At 37.6% G+C, this 20,954-nt stretch overlaps 1 protein-coding gene across 1 annotated transcript in view; it reads left to right on the top strand.

The window, feature by feature from the left end:
- Positions 1-20,954, top strand: part of LOC143149061 (uncharacterized) — a 67,257-nt gene continuing 46,303 nt past the window's right edge. The window contains exon 1 of the mRNA XM_076316103.1: positions 1-621. Within this exon, the coding sequence (XP_076172218.1) occupies positions 540-621 (82 nt within the window). The 5' untranslated portion in view covers positions 1-539. The remainder of the gene's footprint in view (positions 622-20,954) is intronic.

The raw sequence follows: 20,954 nt of genomic DNA on the forward strand, positions 1-20,954 counted from the left end.
TTTGTCGTCACGTCATCCTGAGACGCGCGGCGCGCCATCGCCGACGAGGGAGATCGTCGTGTAACGCGCAACTGGACCGCATTGTGAGAAAAAAACACACAAGACCGGGAATAACCAGGAGGGGCTGGAGAAGAAGAAGAAGGAAAAAAGATAACGAAATATCCACACGTCTTACGTGTTTTCGCGCGGCGCGTTATTCCCCGAAAGGAACGGGCGGCGGGGACGTTTTCGCCGCGGGGAACACGTTCCCCACCCCACCCCACCCCCGTCGCGCGTCCCCCTGTAAGGGGCCCCCAGTTGCCATCGGGATTCTTCACGGCACGGCCGAGAGAATTTTTTTTTTTTTTCTAACCAAATCCCGAAAAAGTGAAGTGTACCGTTATTTTTTTTTTTAATTTCGGTTGGTGAATGGATCGACGTGCGGGTGTGACGATCAAAGGAACCGGATGTCCTGAGATGAACGCGGTACTGTGATCCGTGAGAATACGAGGCGCGTACATCTGAGTGTGTTACCGCTGAAACAGAAACCGGAAGACATCATGAGAAGTGTCGCGAGGCATCGAGAAGCGCGTCCTACCCTCACCGTGTCGCTTTTCATCGTTCTCGCCGTTTTCGTGACCGGTAAGAAATCGAGCGACTGGGACGCGTGAACACGGCGATCTACGCGTTACGATGCACGATTATTGGAGACACATCGAGCGGATTTCGTGCGATTGTCCACGATCGCACAGAACCGGGATAAGTGGAACGTCCAAAGGGGTTTCCCGACCATCGAAATAGAGAACCCTACGAAGCGAGGGGACCGCCTCGATTTTTATTTTCCCGTTTAGGACGTCGTTGCCCGAACAATCCTCGGTTCACGGATACGGTCGACGTATACTTTGTTGCGCTTTAATTCGCGGGACACGTCCGCTCGTACGTTGTAAATTTCATTTTAAGATCGACCCTCGCGATCCGGGTATCCGGTGATCGGAATTGAACGCGTCCAATTGGGAGAAGAATTTTCATTCGAAGGAATTGAAAACGAAAATGTCCGCGCGTACGTTGGAAAATTTGATTTTAAGATCGACGCTCGCGATCCGGGTATCCGGTGATCGTTGAACGCGTCCAATTGGGAGAAGAATTTTCATTCGAAGGGATCGAAAATGGAAATTGTAAAAATTGAAATTTTCAACGATTGTTCTCGTTAGAAATTCATCGAGGAGTTCGGGTCGAATTTGGATACTCCGCGAGTTCGATTCTCGACGAGGATCTGTAAATCGAAATTAGTAACGAGTACTTCGAAAATTCTGCAGCTCGTTCCGTCAGATTTTTCAAAAATTGAAATTTCTTTTTTACTTTCGACGTTGACGAATCCATTCGCGTATTACTCACTCGTGAAGCTATCCGTGAATATTTGATTACATTTGATACGACCGAGTGCAAAAATTAACGCATCGTAACCCTGTTCGTGTTCCGTTCGCCGAAATTTCTCGCAAACCGACGGATCTCTCGAAGTGACACGCGACGCTTGTTCGTGTTGGCGAACGGTGCTCGACACTCGATCCGGAGTGTTGAGAAATCGTAGTTGGAAATCGAACGACCCCGAAGCCCCGTGTTTTGACTCGAGACGCGTAACTTCCGCGGACAAAGTATCGAGAAAACGAAAGAGACGGTACGGAAATACCGTCTCGCGTTATTCGACTCCGCGAGAGAGCCAGGATGCACTCACGGAACTTTTCAACCATCCCCGTTAAATGACCGTACCTTCCGTGAACCTTCTCCGGGGGCGACGATTGCTGCTGGATAAAAAAGTTTCTATGCCGAGTTCCACACCGAGAAGACGGTCCCGATTTCGTTTCTTTGTGCCGGACAAAACCGCGAAACGTTTTTCCAACGACGATCGCGAAACGAAAATAGCGATCGGGTGGGGAAACGCAACGAAAAGAGTCACGTAGACACCAACGTATTAGGACACCGTTCGGAAGTGAAATAAATCGCAAACGTAACGTTATGAAATTAGTCCAGTCGAGAGAATCGTAAATTACGAAATTATCGAGGAGAGTATCGTTACTCGATATTCCCCACCGTGAAGGGACGGTACGAATAATATTGAAACAACGTCCCACCCCTGAGGGGCGGATTATTTTTTTCGAGTAAATTACGGAATCATCGAAGAACTCGAAGGAACATCATCGTTCGATATTTTACACCGCGAGGGGAATATACGAGTAACGTTGCGAGAAAATCTCACCCGGTCGGGAAAATTATTTTTTTTTTTATTTTTCGTTGCGATACCCCAGGCGCTATTGAAACGACTAATATTGAAATTTGAACGTATAATACGGTCAAGGCACGGCTTTCTATTTAAATTCTCTGTTTCTATAATGGAAAAATAGAACGAAGTTATGCGTTCGTTGATAAAGTAGAAGTATATAAAAATTGTGCGCAGCTGTGCGATCAACTTGTGGTTTTCGATTCGAAGCTTTAAAATGGAATAGTAATCTTTTTCGATGCTTGCGCGGCCCCTGGGCATGTACGATAATCCGCTACTGATCTCATCGTAGGAATTGAATAAAAATTAGATCAACTTTTCGTCGGTACGACCGCCACGAATCTAGATGACAAGATTCCCCGTTCTTGAGTATTCGGGATGTCAATTTCTATAGTATTTCCGATAATATCCGGATCCATTGGTCTAGCGGAAGTTTTCACAAGTCGAATTCTGATTTTTGGCAAGCAAATCGTATTTTCTTGTCCACCTTAACGTATATATTTTCTCGATAGAGCGCTGATTGGGGTATTGTGGAAGGCAACGTGAAATTTTAATATCAAAAGTTAGTTAGTTTTTGCTCTTTCAAAAAGGATCCGAGTAAATTAATTAAGAATCAGAGTTTGGAAAGTCCAGCTCCGAATATCAAATATACGTGATTCCCCAACGTTACAAAACATCGTTGACAAGCTCTTATTACTAATTAATCGTACGTCGTTTGTTGTGATTATTTATTCTGCATAAAAGCTTTGGGCGACCCATACATAATGCAGCCTAGGATAATCCCATAAAATATTTAAATACTATTCCTTTCTGAAAATCTTATTAATTTTTATTCGACCATCAGTCGTATTAACGTCAATGTTATTCTATATCGTGACAGTGTGGCCTTCACTCAAGATTAATTTCTTCTGAATTTTGCCATGATCGTGCAATCGTTGTGAATAGTTCAATACTTAGAAGTTGTCGAATAGTCATTTATCCGCAACACTTCTTCCAATCTTCTTACAATGAAGACACATCTTTAAATCTACTCGAGTCTTTTCACTTCATTTTGTAGTCTTAAGTGTTCTTCCTTCGCTACACAATCTTGAAGCTTATCTACAGTCTCTTCACTGTTATCAGAAAAATCGGTACATCGAGATGTTGATTAATTTTGATCAATTATTTTCCAAATCATTTTTCGACGATTACTTTTAATCGACATTTACACGTAACAATCTTGAATGATTGTCGACTTCCTCAGACGTCCTGATACTTAATCATAGCAAATTTCTTGGACGTGTATACCATCAGACGATACGAACATCCAACAATAGCCTTTTTTCAATAAAATTTCAATTTTCGGAGAAATCGTAGCTCAAGGTTCTCGATTTCACTGCACGAGAACGTCACCCCGTGTACCTAAATTTTTTAAATTAGGCTAACAGAGATAGAAGCTCGTATGGAAATTGTCATAGTGTATTGGAACATTTGAACACAATTACACGATCGGATTAAATACGATTAATTAAATGATCAGATCGATCATTCGCAAATTACTTAACATAGACAGGTATCGATGCAAACATGACATAAACGAAACGGTGCAAATATATAATAATGTACACCAGGTTTTCTTTAAGTATACCGGGTGTCCTGATATTTATGAATAGAGATGTATCGATGGGAGAAGAAAAGATCAATCTTATAAGGAGTCGCGTGTCGTCCTGGGTCAGACGTTTTAGTCAGACTTTGCAAGTCCTGCGACTGATTGCAAGAAAAAATTACTCAAAAGTGTCCACGTTCTACTCACTCGTGGTATCACACTCCTCTTAACCAAGGATTAATTATTCTCTCTCCCTGCAATACACGCCCATTGAACGAATATTTAAAATTGATTTTCTTTCAAAGTTTCGAATGGAACATTTTTTATCTACACTTTTTATTTATTTCTTGCCCAAGGGATCAACTCTTTTTACCATTGTACCACAATTTCAACTGAATTCTGTATATTGGTGGAGCTATGTAATTTTTCCTTCTCTTTGTAACTTGTAACCGATGTTTCTTTCTCTCGACGATACACCGTGCACCACGTATGCTTGGATTCTCGATGCGTAAACGAGTGGATAATCGTTTGTAACTTGGAACGGTTTTGCGCGTTGAATAATTACTTTATCGAATATCCAATCGCGCGTAATCTGTGGCGCAGATATGTCGTACAAAGTCGAAAGCTTATTATGAAGCTTTTGAACAAACGATCGACCAATACGTCTAAACGTTCAGTGAATTGACTCGTTGCTTCAGACATTTCGGCATTTTCGAAAAAAAAGATAGATTCCATATTATGGTTCAAAGCGTTTGGTATAAACGTTAAACAATCGTGATTAAATTTAACGCAAATAACGTTGCACGGTCTGTATTATGTTCATACGATTATACGGACTAACTCTAATTGAAATTTAATATTAGCTGTGATTATACAGTGGGCGAGTTTCGGCGCTTCTAAAATGTAAAGCGCGAATGACACAATAAATACTATTTCGTTAATAAATTGCGTAATAAGTAACCGCGAGTGTGTAATTTATAAATTGAAAGGCGAGTGAACGATTTTCCTGCGATCGAACGATTCTCGACGAAATAGAATTAATCGTGATTAAATATTGTATAAAGAATTCGTTGATTCGGAATTCCTTCGTGGAGTTTGCTAAATGAACGAAAGTGGAAACGGTATATAAAGAAGTTTAAATCGTAAGTCGAGGAAAAATGAATAGATGGCACCTGTGAAACGTGGAAAAACTCGAAACTTAAATTGGGAACGAGGAACCGTTTAGAAGCCGTAGTCCTTTCATGTAGGAAACATTAGTCAAACTAAAGGAACGTTTCTCTCAAGTGTGACAGCCGGTTGGAAACTGTTAAATGACGTAAAAGAAATGATTCTCTGGAAACTTACACAATTTCTTGCTCTCAATCTTTACGATCTCGTGGGATATTCCGCTCGCGGAAGTCTTACGGCTACTTTTAATTTATTTCCGCGGACTTTTACGTTCTATTAATACAATTAAGCGAAAAAACGAGAATAGGTCGAGCAGATGAAATTACTTTCCTCGGTCAAAGTGTACAAGCAAATCTGTCTATTACCGTGGAACCAATTCACAATCGCGACGAGATCTGATTGAGAATCTTATTGAATTAGTTAGCCAATTTATTTCCTTTACTGACTGAACAATTTTCTTAATACGCGAGTTTCAGCTTCCTCGGTTTATTCAAATTCAGGATCGGTGGACATTGGTTTAGTTTATGGGCGTGGAGTAGACATTTGTCATTGGGCAATACGCAGAAGAAGAATCGTTTGATTATTAAAGTGTTCGAATATCTCGAGAAAGATTAACTCAAGGGCTTTGTTTATTGGACATTTTTTTCAAACATATATAAATACTATATTCGAATTAAATTCGACGTAAAGAAATTAAATAATTTTCTTCTTCCATCTTCTCTAATAGAGAAAAAAATTCACGAACATGATTATTGTCTGTTCTAGTATGCAATATTAACGAATAAGGTGTACGCATAAAATAGTCACCACCAACTTCTATAATTTTTAAATTCGTCCAAATTGAAGCATACGGACTGAGAGGGAGAAGTGAAAATTAATATCTAAATAGATCCATTTACGTAGGATTTTGGATTCTGGTACCTTTTCACCAAAGTATTACTTTTCCACCGACGAATTAACGGAGGAACACGTGAAATAGTCACTATAAATTACTCTGATCTATCGACTTCGGTAGACTAGGAAATCTATTATTGGAATTCGAGTTACAAGATCAATTTGTTTGAAACCACGTTCTATTCAACGAACGATATATGTAAGTCTTATCTTAATCCTCGGACGAAAGACAATTCAAATAGATAGCTTCTCGAGGAGCAGACTTTGCGTTTCTGCTGCTGAAGCAGAATTGCGAGCAATCCTCCTCTTTACAGCCTGGCTCGAACCTTTTCGGTTGATTTTTTAAAAGTTTCATTGACCGACTCGAAAATGAGAAAATGTTCGTTGATTGGCTGCAGGAACAATCAATGGATAGCTTTCGAATAAGAATCTATAAGTATCTACGTGGAAAATTCATGACTCGGGGACCGTTTCATTATTATTTCTGTTTCCTATTATTTCTTAACGAAAAAAACAAACATCGAATAAATGTCAAGCTCAATTCGGTATTTAAATAACACGCGCGAATAATTTGATCCATTCGGCATATCCAATTATGCAATATCATCGAGTTCTCACCTCAAAATGGATCGGTAAATCTGGATATAACGGAAAATGTAAACAAAGGTAATCCATGACAAGATAAATTCATTTTATCGATTATTAATTATAGTCACCCGGAGTTGAAGTTATATCGGTTAGTTTGTAATATATACGATCGTATAATAAACTATCGTTATGCAAATTAGAAAGTTAAATAGCTGAAAACCGAGTAGTTTGTGGGTTTATATTTATTTAGATATTTTGGTTTATATTTATACATTTTACCGGATGCAAACTCAACTCTACGTAGACTATTAGAGTCTATACTCGCACCATGTATTTTTAGTATGTAACGATAAATTTCAAATCAATTTTATTGTCTCTGGACTTTCCAATCTCTTTACGCGGTATCAATTATGTAAAATAGTCTATTATTTTCATTATGCAACGTTCATTCGCGCGTATCTCATTCTTTCCATGCTACTAAAACGTACTTTCTAATATACACTGCTTTACGAACAATATTATCTTCCATCTGTATATGCTACAATGTCGTAAAATTCTAATCTGATAAAATATAAATTCGAAATGGGTCTCGGATGACCCCAGAAGTAAAACTCGGAAGTATCCCAAGGTTAAGGGGTTAAGTTACGAGCTATTGTTCCGCATAAAATGTTTAGCTGACGGAAACTACCTATCTCTGATATTAGCTTGCAAAGCATTCTTCGCGAGCAAACCGTTCATTATCCTATACACACCGAAATTGGATTTAATATTGAGCTTTATGGCAACATAATCAAAGCTCCACGGTCTATGCAATGTCGATAACAACGTTACAATAAGTGCATCGAACAAACTAATACACCTCCGCACTGTTTTAGCGAGAGGACTGCATAGTATCAAAGCGAATACTATACATGTATCACGGGTTACATCAATTACCTCATATACTTTAATACATGCAGATGCATATCAGACTAACAGCTGTCTGGCATGACTATATGCATTATATATTGGAACAATTACGTGTTTCCTCGTACGGAAATTCAGACGCTCGTTAATCGTAGCTACGGCGAATAAGACGTCAGATACAAAGCATCCTAAAATATTTCCTCTCTACGTCGATATTCCAATATCGTAACTTAATAAAGACAACTTGACGTTCTCGAACAAGTTTTCTCAAATTTCGATAGAAAACTAATAAATAAACGGATATCTATCTTAGCTCTACATCTATCTATCATGTTTCTTAGTCCCTGAGCTATAAGGAGGGAAACTATTGCAATTCAAAATCTTTTTATTTTTTACATAGATACTCTCGGAGTAGTTATTCTTGTATATATTCGTTATACGTAAAAATTTAACGAAACGTTTGAAAGAAATCTTAAAGGAAATTAAATTGTACGTAGAAAAATGATATAAATTCGTTCTCTATCGTCCGTGATAAGGAAACGATTAAATTGAATAATTCACGTGTATACTTGTACATATCTGGGTTGTCTGTTATCTACATAGTGAAAGTAAGAATCTCATTAGCAAGATTATCCAAACGTACGATCGCGCGAACAGTGCAATCTAAATGGCAAGAGAAACAAACACTTTACGCACGTGTCAAGTTTGTGTTTCCCTTTGAGTTCAGTGTATTCTACCGAAACGTCAATGCAGCGCAAGTGCACTACCTGAATAATGGAAGCAAACGAGAAATAATAGATGAACAGGAGAATGATAAAACGCTAACCGAAGCAACAGTCGAATGTGAAATTGGAATGCTAAAGTTTGAAGAGTATTAAACCATCCTATAAATAAATCGATACTGCTGAGGATCGTCGAATAAAACTATAAAATTCTACACGATGCACATGTATTTTATATAAATCCTACCAGTGCAACGTGGCAGTGTTTCACTGTAACGAATGAGATTACACACGATTGAACACCGGGTAGATTTTAGCAAAACTTTGAAGAAACTTACTCAACGAAATAATACCATTGACAAGAATTTGAAACTGATATTGTTGAAAGAAATAAGTATCGCGTTAAAGGGAATGTAGACAGTGTTCAGTAATTAATTCTTACAAGCAACATTTTTACTTAGATTTTCTAAGTGAAATATGTTTCATAGAAAATATGTGTAAAAGAGGAATATAATTGGCAACAATTACACCGTTTAAGACTTGGTGTAGTTTTTATTTGTAGTATCTTATCTTTGGTTAAAAATCAAACTGTTTTCATCTTCGACATTTTTTCCATCTCCATTAGTCTACAAAAATGTAAATTGAATAGATATTTCGTTCCTAACATTGACGTTAATTAACATGCCTTGAATATGAATATCAACTGTATAAAAACAATACGTGTCTATTATTTTTCAATATTTGTGTGTCAGTTACTTTTTAATAATTGGGTTCATTGTTAGTCGCAGACCGTATGACTCCATTCTCTCCAGGACCGAGCTTTCGTTTTCTCTTTAACACAAATGATAGAATAATTAAGGGGACTTTAGTAGAATTAAAATGTGTAATCCACATAAAATTAAGGGGTGTTTAAGTCATCATTTTGCTGGATTCCAATTTGTCTGAAAACTATGAAACTCGTCTCGATTGAAAGAAAATTATTAAAAATTTGAACTAATATGATCACCGGGTATTGTAAAAATTTTTAACCATGAACAGCGAACAGTGCATATAAATAATGCACGAGTTTGTGTTAAAATCTTGTTTCGACGCTGAAAAGTGAGTCGTCTGCTGATCACACTATTAGGTACAAGGTTGGTTATTACATATTAATGTTAAATGACCACAAAAATAGGTTAGTCATGTTAAATCTCAGTACCACCACAGAAACCAGGACCACACCCAGAGAAAACTTTATTGTCTGTTCGGTGTGACACGGCGGAAGTTGCCCATTATGAACTGTTGCCATGAAAACAAACAATAACTAAGAAGCTTTGTTGCGAACAATTGAAACGTTTGAAGCGGCTATTAGAAGAACAACAGCGAGCTTTGTTCGTATAACGTGGAACTATAGTCCATTAGGACAGCGGAAGGGCACATGTCGGAAAGGAAAATTTACAAAATTTACGAGATTTAGATTAAAAATCTATAAATTATTTGAAATATTCACCAAACTTCGTGCCATCAGTTTTCTATATTTTCCGAAATCATCAAAGTGTTTGGATGGAAAAGTGAAAATTTTAAGACAAATGGCAATTCTTGTTTGAGACAAAGTTAACACAATTTTGATTCTGTTTTTAGAAATATTGTTGAAAAATTGTAAGAGATTGGAGAAATAAATTTTATGAATCGTTAATTAAGAGAAAGTTTTATTTTACATGGAAGATGTAGAAGAAATAACGACGACTGTTAAATTACAAACAGTTATAAATATTTTGAAAACACTTTAGGTATCACACTAGTCTATTGAAGTGAAGTGAAAACATGCTCCATCCAATTTTCGGTTGATATTTGTTAATACGATATTGGAAACGAATGATCCGATAACACATCGATCAATTAATTTAGAAACTCGACATTTTGCTGTAGTAGATTATATTGGTAATATGATTTGCATGGCAAAAATTTCCGAATTCATACAACTAAATTAAAAATATAATATTCACGATTAAAATATTGTTGTTAACAAATCAAGTACAGGAAAAAGCAACGAGCAACAAAAGGGTCTTTCATCGATTGTCTACGTAATTTTTGTCACAGTTTATACAGAACAATTAATATCACTCTACAAGGGTGTTTTAAAAGAGTAATAAATCTACATTAAAAAGAAAAAATTTTCTATTATACAGAAATTATTATCTACATATATGTGTTTCAATTCTGTTACAGAATATATTTCTAAAGTTTGACTGCTTATTCTAGGAACACCCTGTATATATAGTCCGATGACAATGCATTAAATGCAGTCAATGCAGAACCACTTGAGTCGCAAAAGGAACAGTGAAAATAATAATTCCAGTAGTTGTACCGTGGTGCATGAACACTTAGCTAAGATTGGAAAAGTGTCTAGACTTTAGAATTGGGTTTCTCACAAACTATCTATGTCAAACTGTATAAAATGCAGAAGCATTTATGCTGCATTGAAATATGATCAAAACAGTTATCCTTTTTCCAGGCACACTGCAGCTAATGAATAATGTATTCTTGCAACAATCTTAAGCTATAAATGAGAATGGCAAACGCGCGGTGAAAAAGTTACACAGTGTTCAACACCCAAGTCCCACGAGAAAAAACTATTATTCTCCGTATGATGAAGTACGAATTTTGTAATTAATTTTGAGATTTAAAATCAGTGAAAGTGCAGAAACGAACATAACCGACAATTTGATCGATCGAATACAAGTTTACTGGAAAGGGTCATCGCAATAAATCAAAAATAAACCCCGTACCTCTCTGTCTTACGATAGTATTCAATTATGAGCGATTGAAACGGCAGTAGCGCATTTTAAATAATGCAATTAGTAACTGATACCACACTGCAGCTACCGATTACCATTCACTCCAACCGTTGCAGTTTTGTAATTTAAAGAGTTTAATGATACTGTTCGTTTGAAATTAGCATGAAATGTGCATTTTGGCTCAAAATAACTGAAATTTGTTAGCAAGGGGAGCAATATGTTGCTGAAGAGGTGGATGCTCATAAAGAATAACGATCAATACGTCAAAGGAAAACGATAATCACGAGGCATTAATTTTTCTTCGTGTCAAAACAATCTTTGAAAACCCGATATCATTGCACTCGCATGTGCAAGTGCGCGGACAAATAGATTCCCCGGTGCAGAGTGAAATAAAAAAAAATTCAAAGAGCGAAATTACTTTGATGGTAACGAAGCAGAGGATATTTTCTATGAGTTTCGTGCAATAATACTGTACGACCGACCGAAACGAATTTGTTATCGCGAACAAACCATATAATTATCTTTAAAAAGGAATTTTTTAACTTTACTTTATACGCGAGCCAAACACAATGGCGTTAATCTACTCAGCGTTGGGCATGGCGTGTGTGGTTCTCTAGCGTCAGTGATTTCGGCTCGAACAGTGTTCGAAACACCAAACTTGAGTAATATTATTATTTATCAATGTATTCTTCGTTGTACGACATGTGGAATTTTTAAAAATCAAAACATTCTAGAAATTATTGCATTTAGGGAAGAATGGACCTTTTCCAACAGACACGAAATATTCTATAGTTACTGTTTACAAGCTCGCTACGTGGAACACCGTTTTTCATTTCATTGCTGTGTTACATAAAAAATTTACAAATTAGTATCAAAAACTATTCTTCCGAAACAATTTTTATTTTTGCATTCATGATAAGAAATTGAACGTATGAAATTGAAACGAACGTGACATCTATTGGAAGATGGTGGACGTTAAGAGATTAGGCACCAACGCCAGAAAGGTTAATCGTTTGCAACTACGAAAAAAAAAAAAAAAAGAAAAATGGTTTCAATTATTTCTTACTGAAAAGATGTCGTAACCCCATAATCGTTTACAACCTCAAACTTTGCTACTGGTCCTGCACCACTAAGGGGTTCGAACAATTATTTTACGCGCAAAAGAAAAGCAAACGGTTTGAATTATTTTTCACGAAAAAGGTGGCATGACCTTTTAATCGTCGATCAGATCGGGTTTTCAACGGCGGGGTTGGCTTTTGTTGGATCCACACGGCGGCATAATTAAAGTGTCACGCGGCGAGTAACGTTGATACTGCGTAAAAGTAAGAAGGCCGAAGTAACGGGCGCGCGCCTTTGTTCTTCGACGCCGAGCGAGGGCTTAGTTGTGAGAAATTAAGCAATTAAGCCGCGTATTTTACTACCGGAGATCCGAGTTCCACGCGCAAGCTAAGTCTTCCTTCCAAGCTAAAGTCGCCGCTCGCCGCTCGGCGCTGCGCGAGCGTGAGTAAGAGCGCGGCGTTATTAAGACATCGCAAAAGTGCAAAGACGACCTGGACGCGCGCGAGTCGACGGAAGAACATAGAGGAGGAGATAGGTAGAAAAAGATTAGAAAAGAACCGCGAAGTTCGCACGAGTTATAACTAATTAGATTCCATTGCCGCGGGTATCGGGTCTTCGGGAGTGATTATTAATAAGTCTCGCGAGCTGGAAGTTAACGTCTCGTTTCATTGGCGAACAAAGGACGTTAAACAGAAATTATGGTGGCTTTATTTCGTGTGTAACAGGGCGCGCCATAATTCAGATTCTATTTCCAGAGCGCTATCGCGGAGTTTAATGGGCAGTGAGCGAGAGGGGGGCTCCGGGTTTCGATAGGGGTGCAACATTTTAATGCGGTCGCCAGATGAACTTCCGCAGTTGCAACTGATTCGCACTTGTATTCGGAGAAAGTTGGACTTTTGTTTCGATAGGACTGCTAGGATCGTTGAAACGCGAAAGTAACGTTCGAAAACTATCCGCCTGTGCAAAGCCTAGCTTTACCCGGGAATTCGAAGAAATTCTATCAGTTAATTACACGATTCACTTAATAGTGCGTATTAATATTTTAATACCATTATTTCAACCTATTTCGAGCCGAAGTTTATTATTGTATAATTATCCCGTCTCGATGTCAACGATAACGTTTTGTCTTTATTTGAGAGTCGCCAAGAGAAATCTTTGCTCATTCATTAACGATATCACCGGTGGATTTACATTTTATTGCACGTTAATGGTCTTAACAGTTTCAGAGAGATCTCAGATACTTCGAACGAACTAAATGTTCGAGTAAAAGTTACGAATAACGGCAAAGAGATAAGCGAGACAAATAAAAAAAAACATACGACGATAAATGGGACAATTTTTTATGCGTTACTCGTTATGTCTACCGATACACATCACCATAAATACACCAGCAAATTTGCTACGTGTCGTTTCACAAAGACTATCCAAATGTGACTATCCTAGACTTCGTTTAGAATATGCTTCCGTAGAATATTCTACATAATATCGCTTTAGTACTTCTCGAAAGAGTTCAACGTAAATGTTCAAGATTTGTAACAGTCGGGTTCACACATTTTTAAACTAATTTTTTTTAATGTTCTTTCAAGTCTCAGAACTTTGTTAGTTTTTCGTACAATCTTGTAGGGATCGATTCAAGATTTGCTCGAAAGGAGTCTATAAAACTGTTTTGCACTCATAAAATATTCTTTTCTTCGTCAACATTGATACTAAATAGTGAACAAATATATTACTATATTTAATATGCTAGGTTGTAACGACCTATTATAAATAATAAATTATCGTTCATTGTATATACTTCACTCATAAAATATTCTTTTCTTCGTCAACATTGAAACTACTCAGTGAACAAATATATTATTCAATATACTAGGTTATAACGACCTATTATAAATAATAAATGATCGTTTATTGTATATACTTCAGCAACATTGATTAAAACAGTTTTAACCACCGAAGAAAGTATTCGAGAGGAAATCTGTTCAGAGATTACTTACCTATTTTGCAGAGTACTTCGAAAATGTCGTCTGTCAACTCCAATCCTCTTTCGCAGACAACAAACAAGCGAATGGCTAAGTTGTTAACATCGAAATTCCTTGCGGTACATTTCTTGACGTCGCTGGAATATTTTTGTACACTTTATCTTTCAATGTGCCTCATAAAAGAGAGTCCAGGGGATTAAGAACCGGGGAACGAACGGGCCAATTTACAGTACTGCCGTAACAGGAAATATTTCAGGAAATATTCAGTCAAAGACTTGACGTGCGGTGATAACGTAATGCGCCAAGTCATTCCACACCGAGTTATTTACAAGCAATAATTACTGTTTCAATGTACGGAAAAGAATACTTACAACGGTTATATGAAAGATCGTAAATTAGATATTAATAATGACTAATAGTGGTGCCTCTCTAACTGTTACGTAGTTATCTCCACCCCCGTAACTGTAACTACTCTCATCGTCTCTCGCTCACTTTCACTGGTTTCTCACTCTTGTCCTTAACGTAATCAGAGATCATGCAGTGATCAATTCTTGGAACATATAACTACCTGTGCTTCAAGTCTCTCATTGAAGAACAAAGTTGAATACGTAACATTGCCAGAGGTAACTCGTTTTTACAATATTCCAAATTAGTCGATCAAAGACAGGTATTTCGTTAATTACAAATATGTGCTTCGGTTCTGAAGTTTGGAAACAGAAAAGAAACACCATATTTCACAGGCAGAAAGAGAAAGAAATTTTACTCGAATTTAGAACTGGTACCTACTGTACAGAAAGATTCTTAACATATGAAAAGCGTTTCAAAGAGAGATTCGGAACTGAAAACGATAAAAAAGTTCGCATAAACCTATACCGAATGGAACCTAAGTTGTAATCGGTTGGCAAACATTGAAAATGGTCGAAGTGATCGAATTACGCGGTGTCACCCAGTATAATTCGTCGTGATGTTTGTGCTAGCCTCAATTCATCGCGAGCAGAGTCCAAGCGATAAGAGCGTACCGACGTAAAATTATACTTCCCGGTCTTCATTATACGAGAATAATGTTGACGGAAGGAAGAGAATAACGAAGAAAGTTACCGTTTGTATTAAACTTTTGATAAAATGCCTCGCGGTGCTACTCCCGGAACTGAAGCAAGTGATTCGTCGCGTCAAAGTGAATCTTCCAACGGCGCAAACGAATCGTTAAGAAGTACGACGATGTTTTTACAACGTAAATTCAATCGACTAGCCACACGGAAGTTTTCGATCCGCCGCCCCCTCCCGAAATAACCGTGCTGAAATAAAATGGAAAATAAATTGCAACAATAAAAATAAATATTACCGAAGTCGTTCCGGTGAATTGAAAACCACGAATCGCGCGGTAACGAATTGTCACAGTCTATGCGTACACGATTCAACGAAATTGGGATTATTAATGACGTAATGGTTGTTGCAAAGGAGTAGATGTCGGTGACGGATGTAAATGAAAAATTGTTTGTTAACGGAGAACTCTTCCGTGCTGTTCCTCTTCGTGGCTTAAGCGTCACAGTATTATCGACAGAAAGGTCGTAAAAATGCTGAATTTATAAATAAATATAAAAGCCGACGCTTTAGAACCGACAAGTGGTCGAGACGGTGGAGGCAGTAACTGGAATAACCCGGCATATTTGGTCCAAAGAAATGCAGATATGAATAGAGAACTACTTCACGTTCACATAATAAAGAAAAGGTGAGAAAGGATCAGAGAGAAAGAGAGAGAAAGAGAGAGAGAGAGAGGGAGCGAGAATGACAGGGACGTTGCGTGTCATAACATCGATAAACTCTTGTTGATTCCTATAGAACTTCACTCGCATTTGAAAGGGAAACTTCCAGATTATCATTACTTCCGACTGAAATCTTTTCCTCAAATGGCAATATTAACACTTTGCGAGCAAACGAGAAGCAAACAGACAATTATAGACAATTTTCTCCTAGACTTTCCGTGGAATTAATACTTGTAAACGGAGAAGGAAACATCACTCCTGGATCGAGAGAAACGTGCTTCCATGAGCGAGGGGAATGTGAACAATATCGAGTAATTGTTGCTTAGTCACAGACCTTGCGAAGGCTGACTAGAAAATCTGTTCTAATACGACTCGCAATATTTTCCAGAAATATTAATTGAAAGTTTCCCATAAATAATTGAAATAATTAAAAACAGTCCGAAGATGTAGATAGAATACCTCTCGAATAACTGGAACTAAGTCATCGAACATCATTCTTCGCGATGTACGGTTCACGGTAACCTTAACCTTTCCAGCTAATGAAGTTTACAAGCTGGCTATAATTCATTTTCAATCTTCTTGACGTAATGTTGCGCTAATTATACTTCCAACTTGTGACCTTATTTCTGGGCGTAGCTAGACTTCGCGTATATTGAGTTTCAATTACGTTACTCTCGTGTTATTGGATACTATCAATTATTCGAAAATTTGTGATTGTTCAGCGACCGGCTTAATGAATACGTACAATCTACGGTTATAATCACTGACAACAGTATCGAGACCCTGGTGGCTCTTTCGGGTGAAGTTACTTCGTAGTTCTTAACTTCTCCGAAGGTAGAGCCTGGAAGTGTTCGTTGCAGGTTTGATAAACTAATCCATCGATCGTGAGACAGGCTCTTCCTACAATCTTCTTGGCGATGATTAATTGCGCGAACCGTTCTTTCAGCGGGTCCACTAACATATCCCGACCGGCTCGTAATTTCACGGATAAATGTTCCAGCGGCAGTGTTATTTCCATTAAAATCGATCAGAGGACATAAATTTTCGTTGCAAATTCTTTGCGAGCTTAACTGAACTTTTTCCGCGGAACGATGATTCGCTACGGCGAATATCGGAATCTTCGTTACTGGTGGGATTCGAATCAAAGAGTTCACCCTGTTGGCTGGTACACCATCCCTTATCGCGGTATGCTGTTCGAGCAGTTTTTAATTTGCGTTGTAGCTCGTTAAGTCCCTCGATTAATTCTTTCTCACACGTGTTGTTGATTTATTTACACGTGCTATTTTAGTTTATCCTGTATATGTATTACGTACAGGTTAATACGTGGCTCTGATCACATATGAAGGCAAAGAACCACGCTACCTTCTTCTAAAGCTAAGAAGGGTTTAGAGAACTCGTAACTTCAAAGACGTCTGTATTATTTCTAATCTGTATCATTTTATTTGTAAGTAACATGTTTCTAGAATGTGTCAATCTCTGTTAACTTGTGTTACATTTGAATCTAAGTTGTCGGTCTCTGGCAACTGTGTTCAATTGTATACGAAATTGGCTGCACGAATATGAAACTGACCAAAAATAGTGGTGCTTCAATTGGTGCGAATCAAAATGACCGCCATTTAATTTGTCACATTTTACACGATTGATTATTTTTAAATATATCGTGCAAGTGACCCGGCTTAATAACAAACGAAACGTGAAATAGATTTGTTCAAATAAGAAACAAGAATTCTGGTTAATAAAATGTGCCAACGTGAAGTTCGACTTCGTTTAAGACTTAATTGTGTTCTCCTGTGGAAAAAGAAAACTACCGGCAATAAATTAGGATGGGAACGAAACACTTACGGTCATAATCATACTGAAAAGAATTCGAGAATTGACGATAGAGAAGAATGGGTACCCTAGCGCAAGAGGTCAAAAAAATTATTAAACATTAATTGGTTCGGTTGATTAACGTCACATGCTGAAATATGTTCTGTAATTAATTCGAATAATAGAGAGTCCGCCATATTTTAAAATTCCATAATAGTTTCAGGACTGTTACAGCAAGAAAAGTGCAAGTATCAAACAATCGGAATAACTTCGCACCAACATAAATTCCCGCGTAAATTGCCGTGTACATTAATTTCCTTTTCGAAGAGTAACCGACGCTCATTATATTATGCGCGGTTTATAAATTATTGCATTCGCTGTCACGGAAACAACTAATACGCGCATTTTCAAGTTTTATTTCGAACAGTATGGGAACATGAATGGACGCGCCAAGAATAATGTCCCCGCGTTGGAAAGTAAACAAACAATGGAATTAATATATCGGAATTACAACAGACCGCGGGGGAATTAAATCCATAAATACACGGATAATATTCGAACTTGGAAAATTACATTAGGAAGTGCATAGTGAATACCCGGTGGTCTGTTTAATTGCGCGGCGCAACGTTCCGCGTTAATCGATTGTCATCCAGGAAAGATAACGGAAATGGAACTCGCAGAATGACAGGGAATACGAATACCAGCCGCTGTCGTCTATAAACTAAGGGAGAAAACTGCTTGTCCTCGAGAAAGGAGGTGAACGACAAGGAGGAAAGGACCATTCTTTAGAAGTTTTCCTTGCTGTCTGCTTTTCTGGGATCTCCAATCAATCATCTCTGTCTTTCTTCTTCGCCAACGCGCATGGAAGCAACTTATTCAAAATTAATAGAACCCGGGAACTGTAGATGTGTTTCCGCAGCTTGGTATCTTCGAGAATATTACACGCTCTGCAGCATATTCGTGTGTGAATTTCGGATATTTCTACTTTGATGAATGTTGAACGGGTGTGTGCACGTGAACAGTGTCCGAGAAAAATGCTACCGAAAAATAGGAACTCCGGTGTTTGCGAAATGTGAAAAGAGACGAGCCATTTTTTAACCTAAATCAGTTTCAGTTAGACCAGGTTAACAGTGGTGAATAAAACTACGCTGAAAATTTACGTAACCGATGAGTGAACTATATTCTTAACAAAGTATCGTAATGGCTTTTTAGATTGTTGCTATTGAGTGACGATTTATAGTTCATTTTATATCGATATTAATATTAATATCGATACATTAATATTCCAAACACGTACGCTATGTACTATTAGGTGAAATAATCTAATAACGAACGAACATAATAACTTATATTTTATAAGTTTATTTACAAGAGCAATGAAATTGTCCAAACTTTTAGGGGTATGGTGTTGTAAATTGTCTAAGAATTTTATGCCAAATCGTACTTGGGGCTAAAATGGTCTATACTTGCCCTCCAATGAAATTTGAAACCTCTATTCACTTTGGCTAGACGAAGTGCCATATTTTCTCCGCCGCCAGTGTACGCGCCATTCTATTGAGTCAATAGGCTATCTATCTAGTGCAGCTATCGATTTACCAAATTGCAAATCGATACGTCGAATTCCATGCTTGGTAATATACTACTTGACCACCGCCGACGATGGCTGTCGGATACAGAATGATCTTTAAGGTATATTCAATATTGACCTGGCGTCGCGACGTCTCGACACTAGCTAAGATTACGGCTCCAACTGCGCCTGATACTCCTGCAACTCGTATCTTTACAACCCTTGTAAAATATATTTTTCAGCGAATGTAGCGCAATGGAGGGTAGAGAGTGCATAGAGTATCTTCGTAAAAATAGGATTTCCCACTTTATATTAGAATGTAAATTAAGCGAGTCCATTCTCGTATAGTATGATTCCCTACTGCATAAACTCAATTCTTTGGCAAAGAATCGTGGAATACGGGAGATGGGAAGAGTTAACAGCGTTGACGGATGTTTAAATACATCGGGAGTGTATATAAATTCACGAACAACTACACGAAAAATGTACAATAATTTGATGGATAAAAATATTCGAAAATTCATGAATAAATTCGACAGATTTTTACCGTTCTCTGGTATCTTCGTGCATACAAATTACAAAGGTAATGTGAGCTTAAATAAAATAATGTCAAGTTTTGTTCAATTGTTTTTATTCATTGATTTATGTACTATTGATATAATATTCATCAAACAATTCAATCGAACTAAGTGCAATTTCATTTCCCACTGTAGATTATTGCACACATTCGACCGTAATTACTAATCAAGATCGTAATTACTATCAAAATGTATAGCGCTATGCGAAATATTCCCTCGGAGAATATTCTGAGAATAAACTTCCACTATCGATAATCTATAAATTATTAATTCCTCGTTAATAATCGTAAACTAATTGAAAACATCGCTAAGATATCAAGTTGTTGATCTACTGCTTTAAATTGAATTAGCATACACAGAGAGCGTATTACCAATTTTGAAGAGTTAATAAATTTTCTGAATTTTACTACGCGTATTATCAACAGTACGGAAATATTTTCAACGATTCGTTTATAAAGAATGTCGAGCAGTCATTAACTTGGTTCGATTCAATAACATCTGTTAACTTTCCTACCATTTATTTTAACGTTACATCTACGTTTTCGTTGCGAAACAAATCTCGTTGAAACGAATCCTCCTTGTAATAAATGATAGCAGAAAATGCAGATTAAAAAATATAGTATAATGAATCGACTGATAATTTATGGACTACTCTAATGTTTTGCATAAAACGAGATCTGTATCTAAATCACAGCTCGGAATTAATTCACGCGAGTAAATTGGGATACCGCCGACGACATTCGTCTTCCGATTCTTCGCGTTATCTACAAATACCCTCTAACCGCTCACAATTAATTAATTGTAACGTTTAATCTTGATAGTCCCCAGAATTTCTTACCTCGTAAAAATCAATTGAGCGTGATGATAAATTCGGTACCTATAGTATTTATTACGGACGCACATTCCACTTTTACCTTTTTCATACACGACCATCGAGCGAAGTCAATGGAGCGAATACTGATCGATTTGCCTGCCCGAGAAAGAGTGTAACGATAGTTCGGTGAGGACCGACATCAATACCTGTCCCGTAGTCATCATAGAGACCCAGAGAACGCTCAAGATCAGAATTTCGGTAAATCCAGTGCAGTTTGGAAATACGAAGATAGCAAACCGGTATAAATTCACGGTCCACGACAATCAGCTATGATCGGAGCTAATATCTTTCTCCCAGATGTCGATGAAATATCCACCTGTCACCGAGACCAGTGTGCCAAATTACAAATCGATATTCAGAGTTTCGTCCCGATGATTCTAACCTTCTACGTAATATTCTTGAAAGATTCACGAGAGTCCCCATTCAGAGAGA

The sequence above is a fragment of the Ptiloglossa arizonensis genome, chromosome 7 (genome assembly GCF_051014685.1).
Source record: "Ptiloglossa arizonensis isolate GNS036 chromosome 7, iyPtiAriz1_principal, whole genome shotgun sequence".
Classification (NCBI taxonomy): Eukaryota; Metazoa; Arthropoda; class Insecta; order Hymenoptera; family Colletidae; genus Ptiloglossa; species Ptiloglossa arizonensis.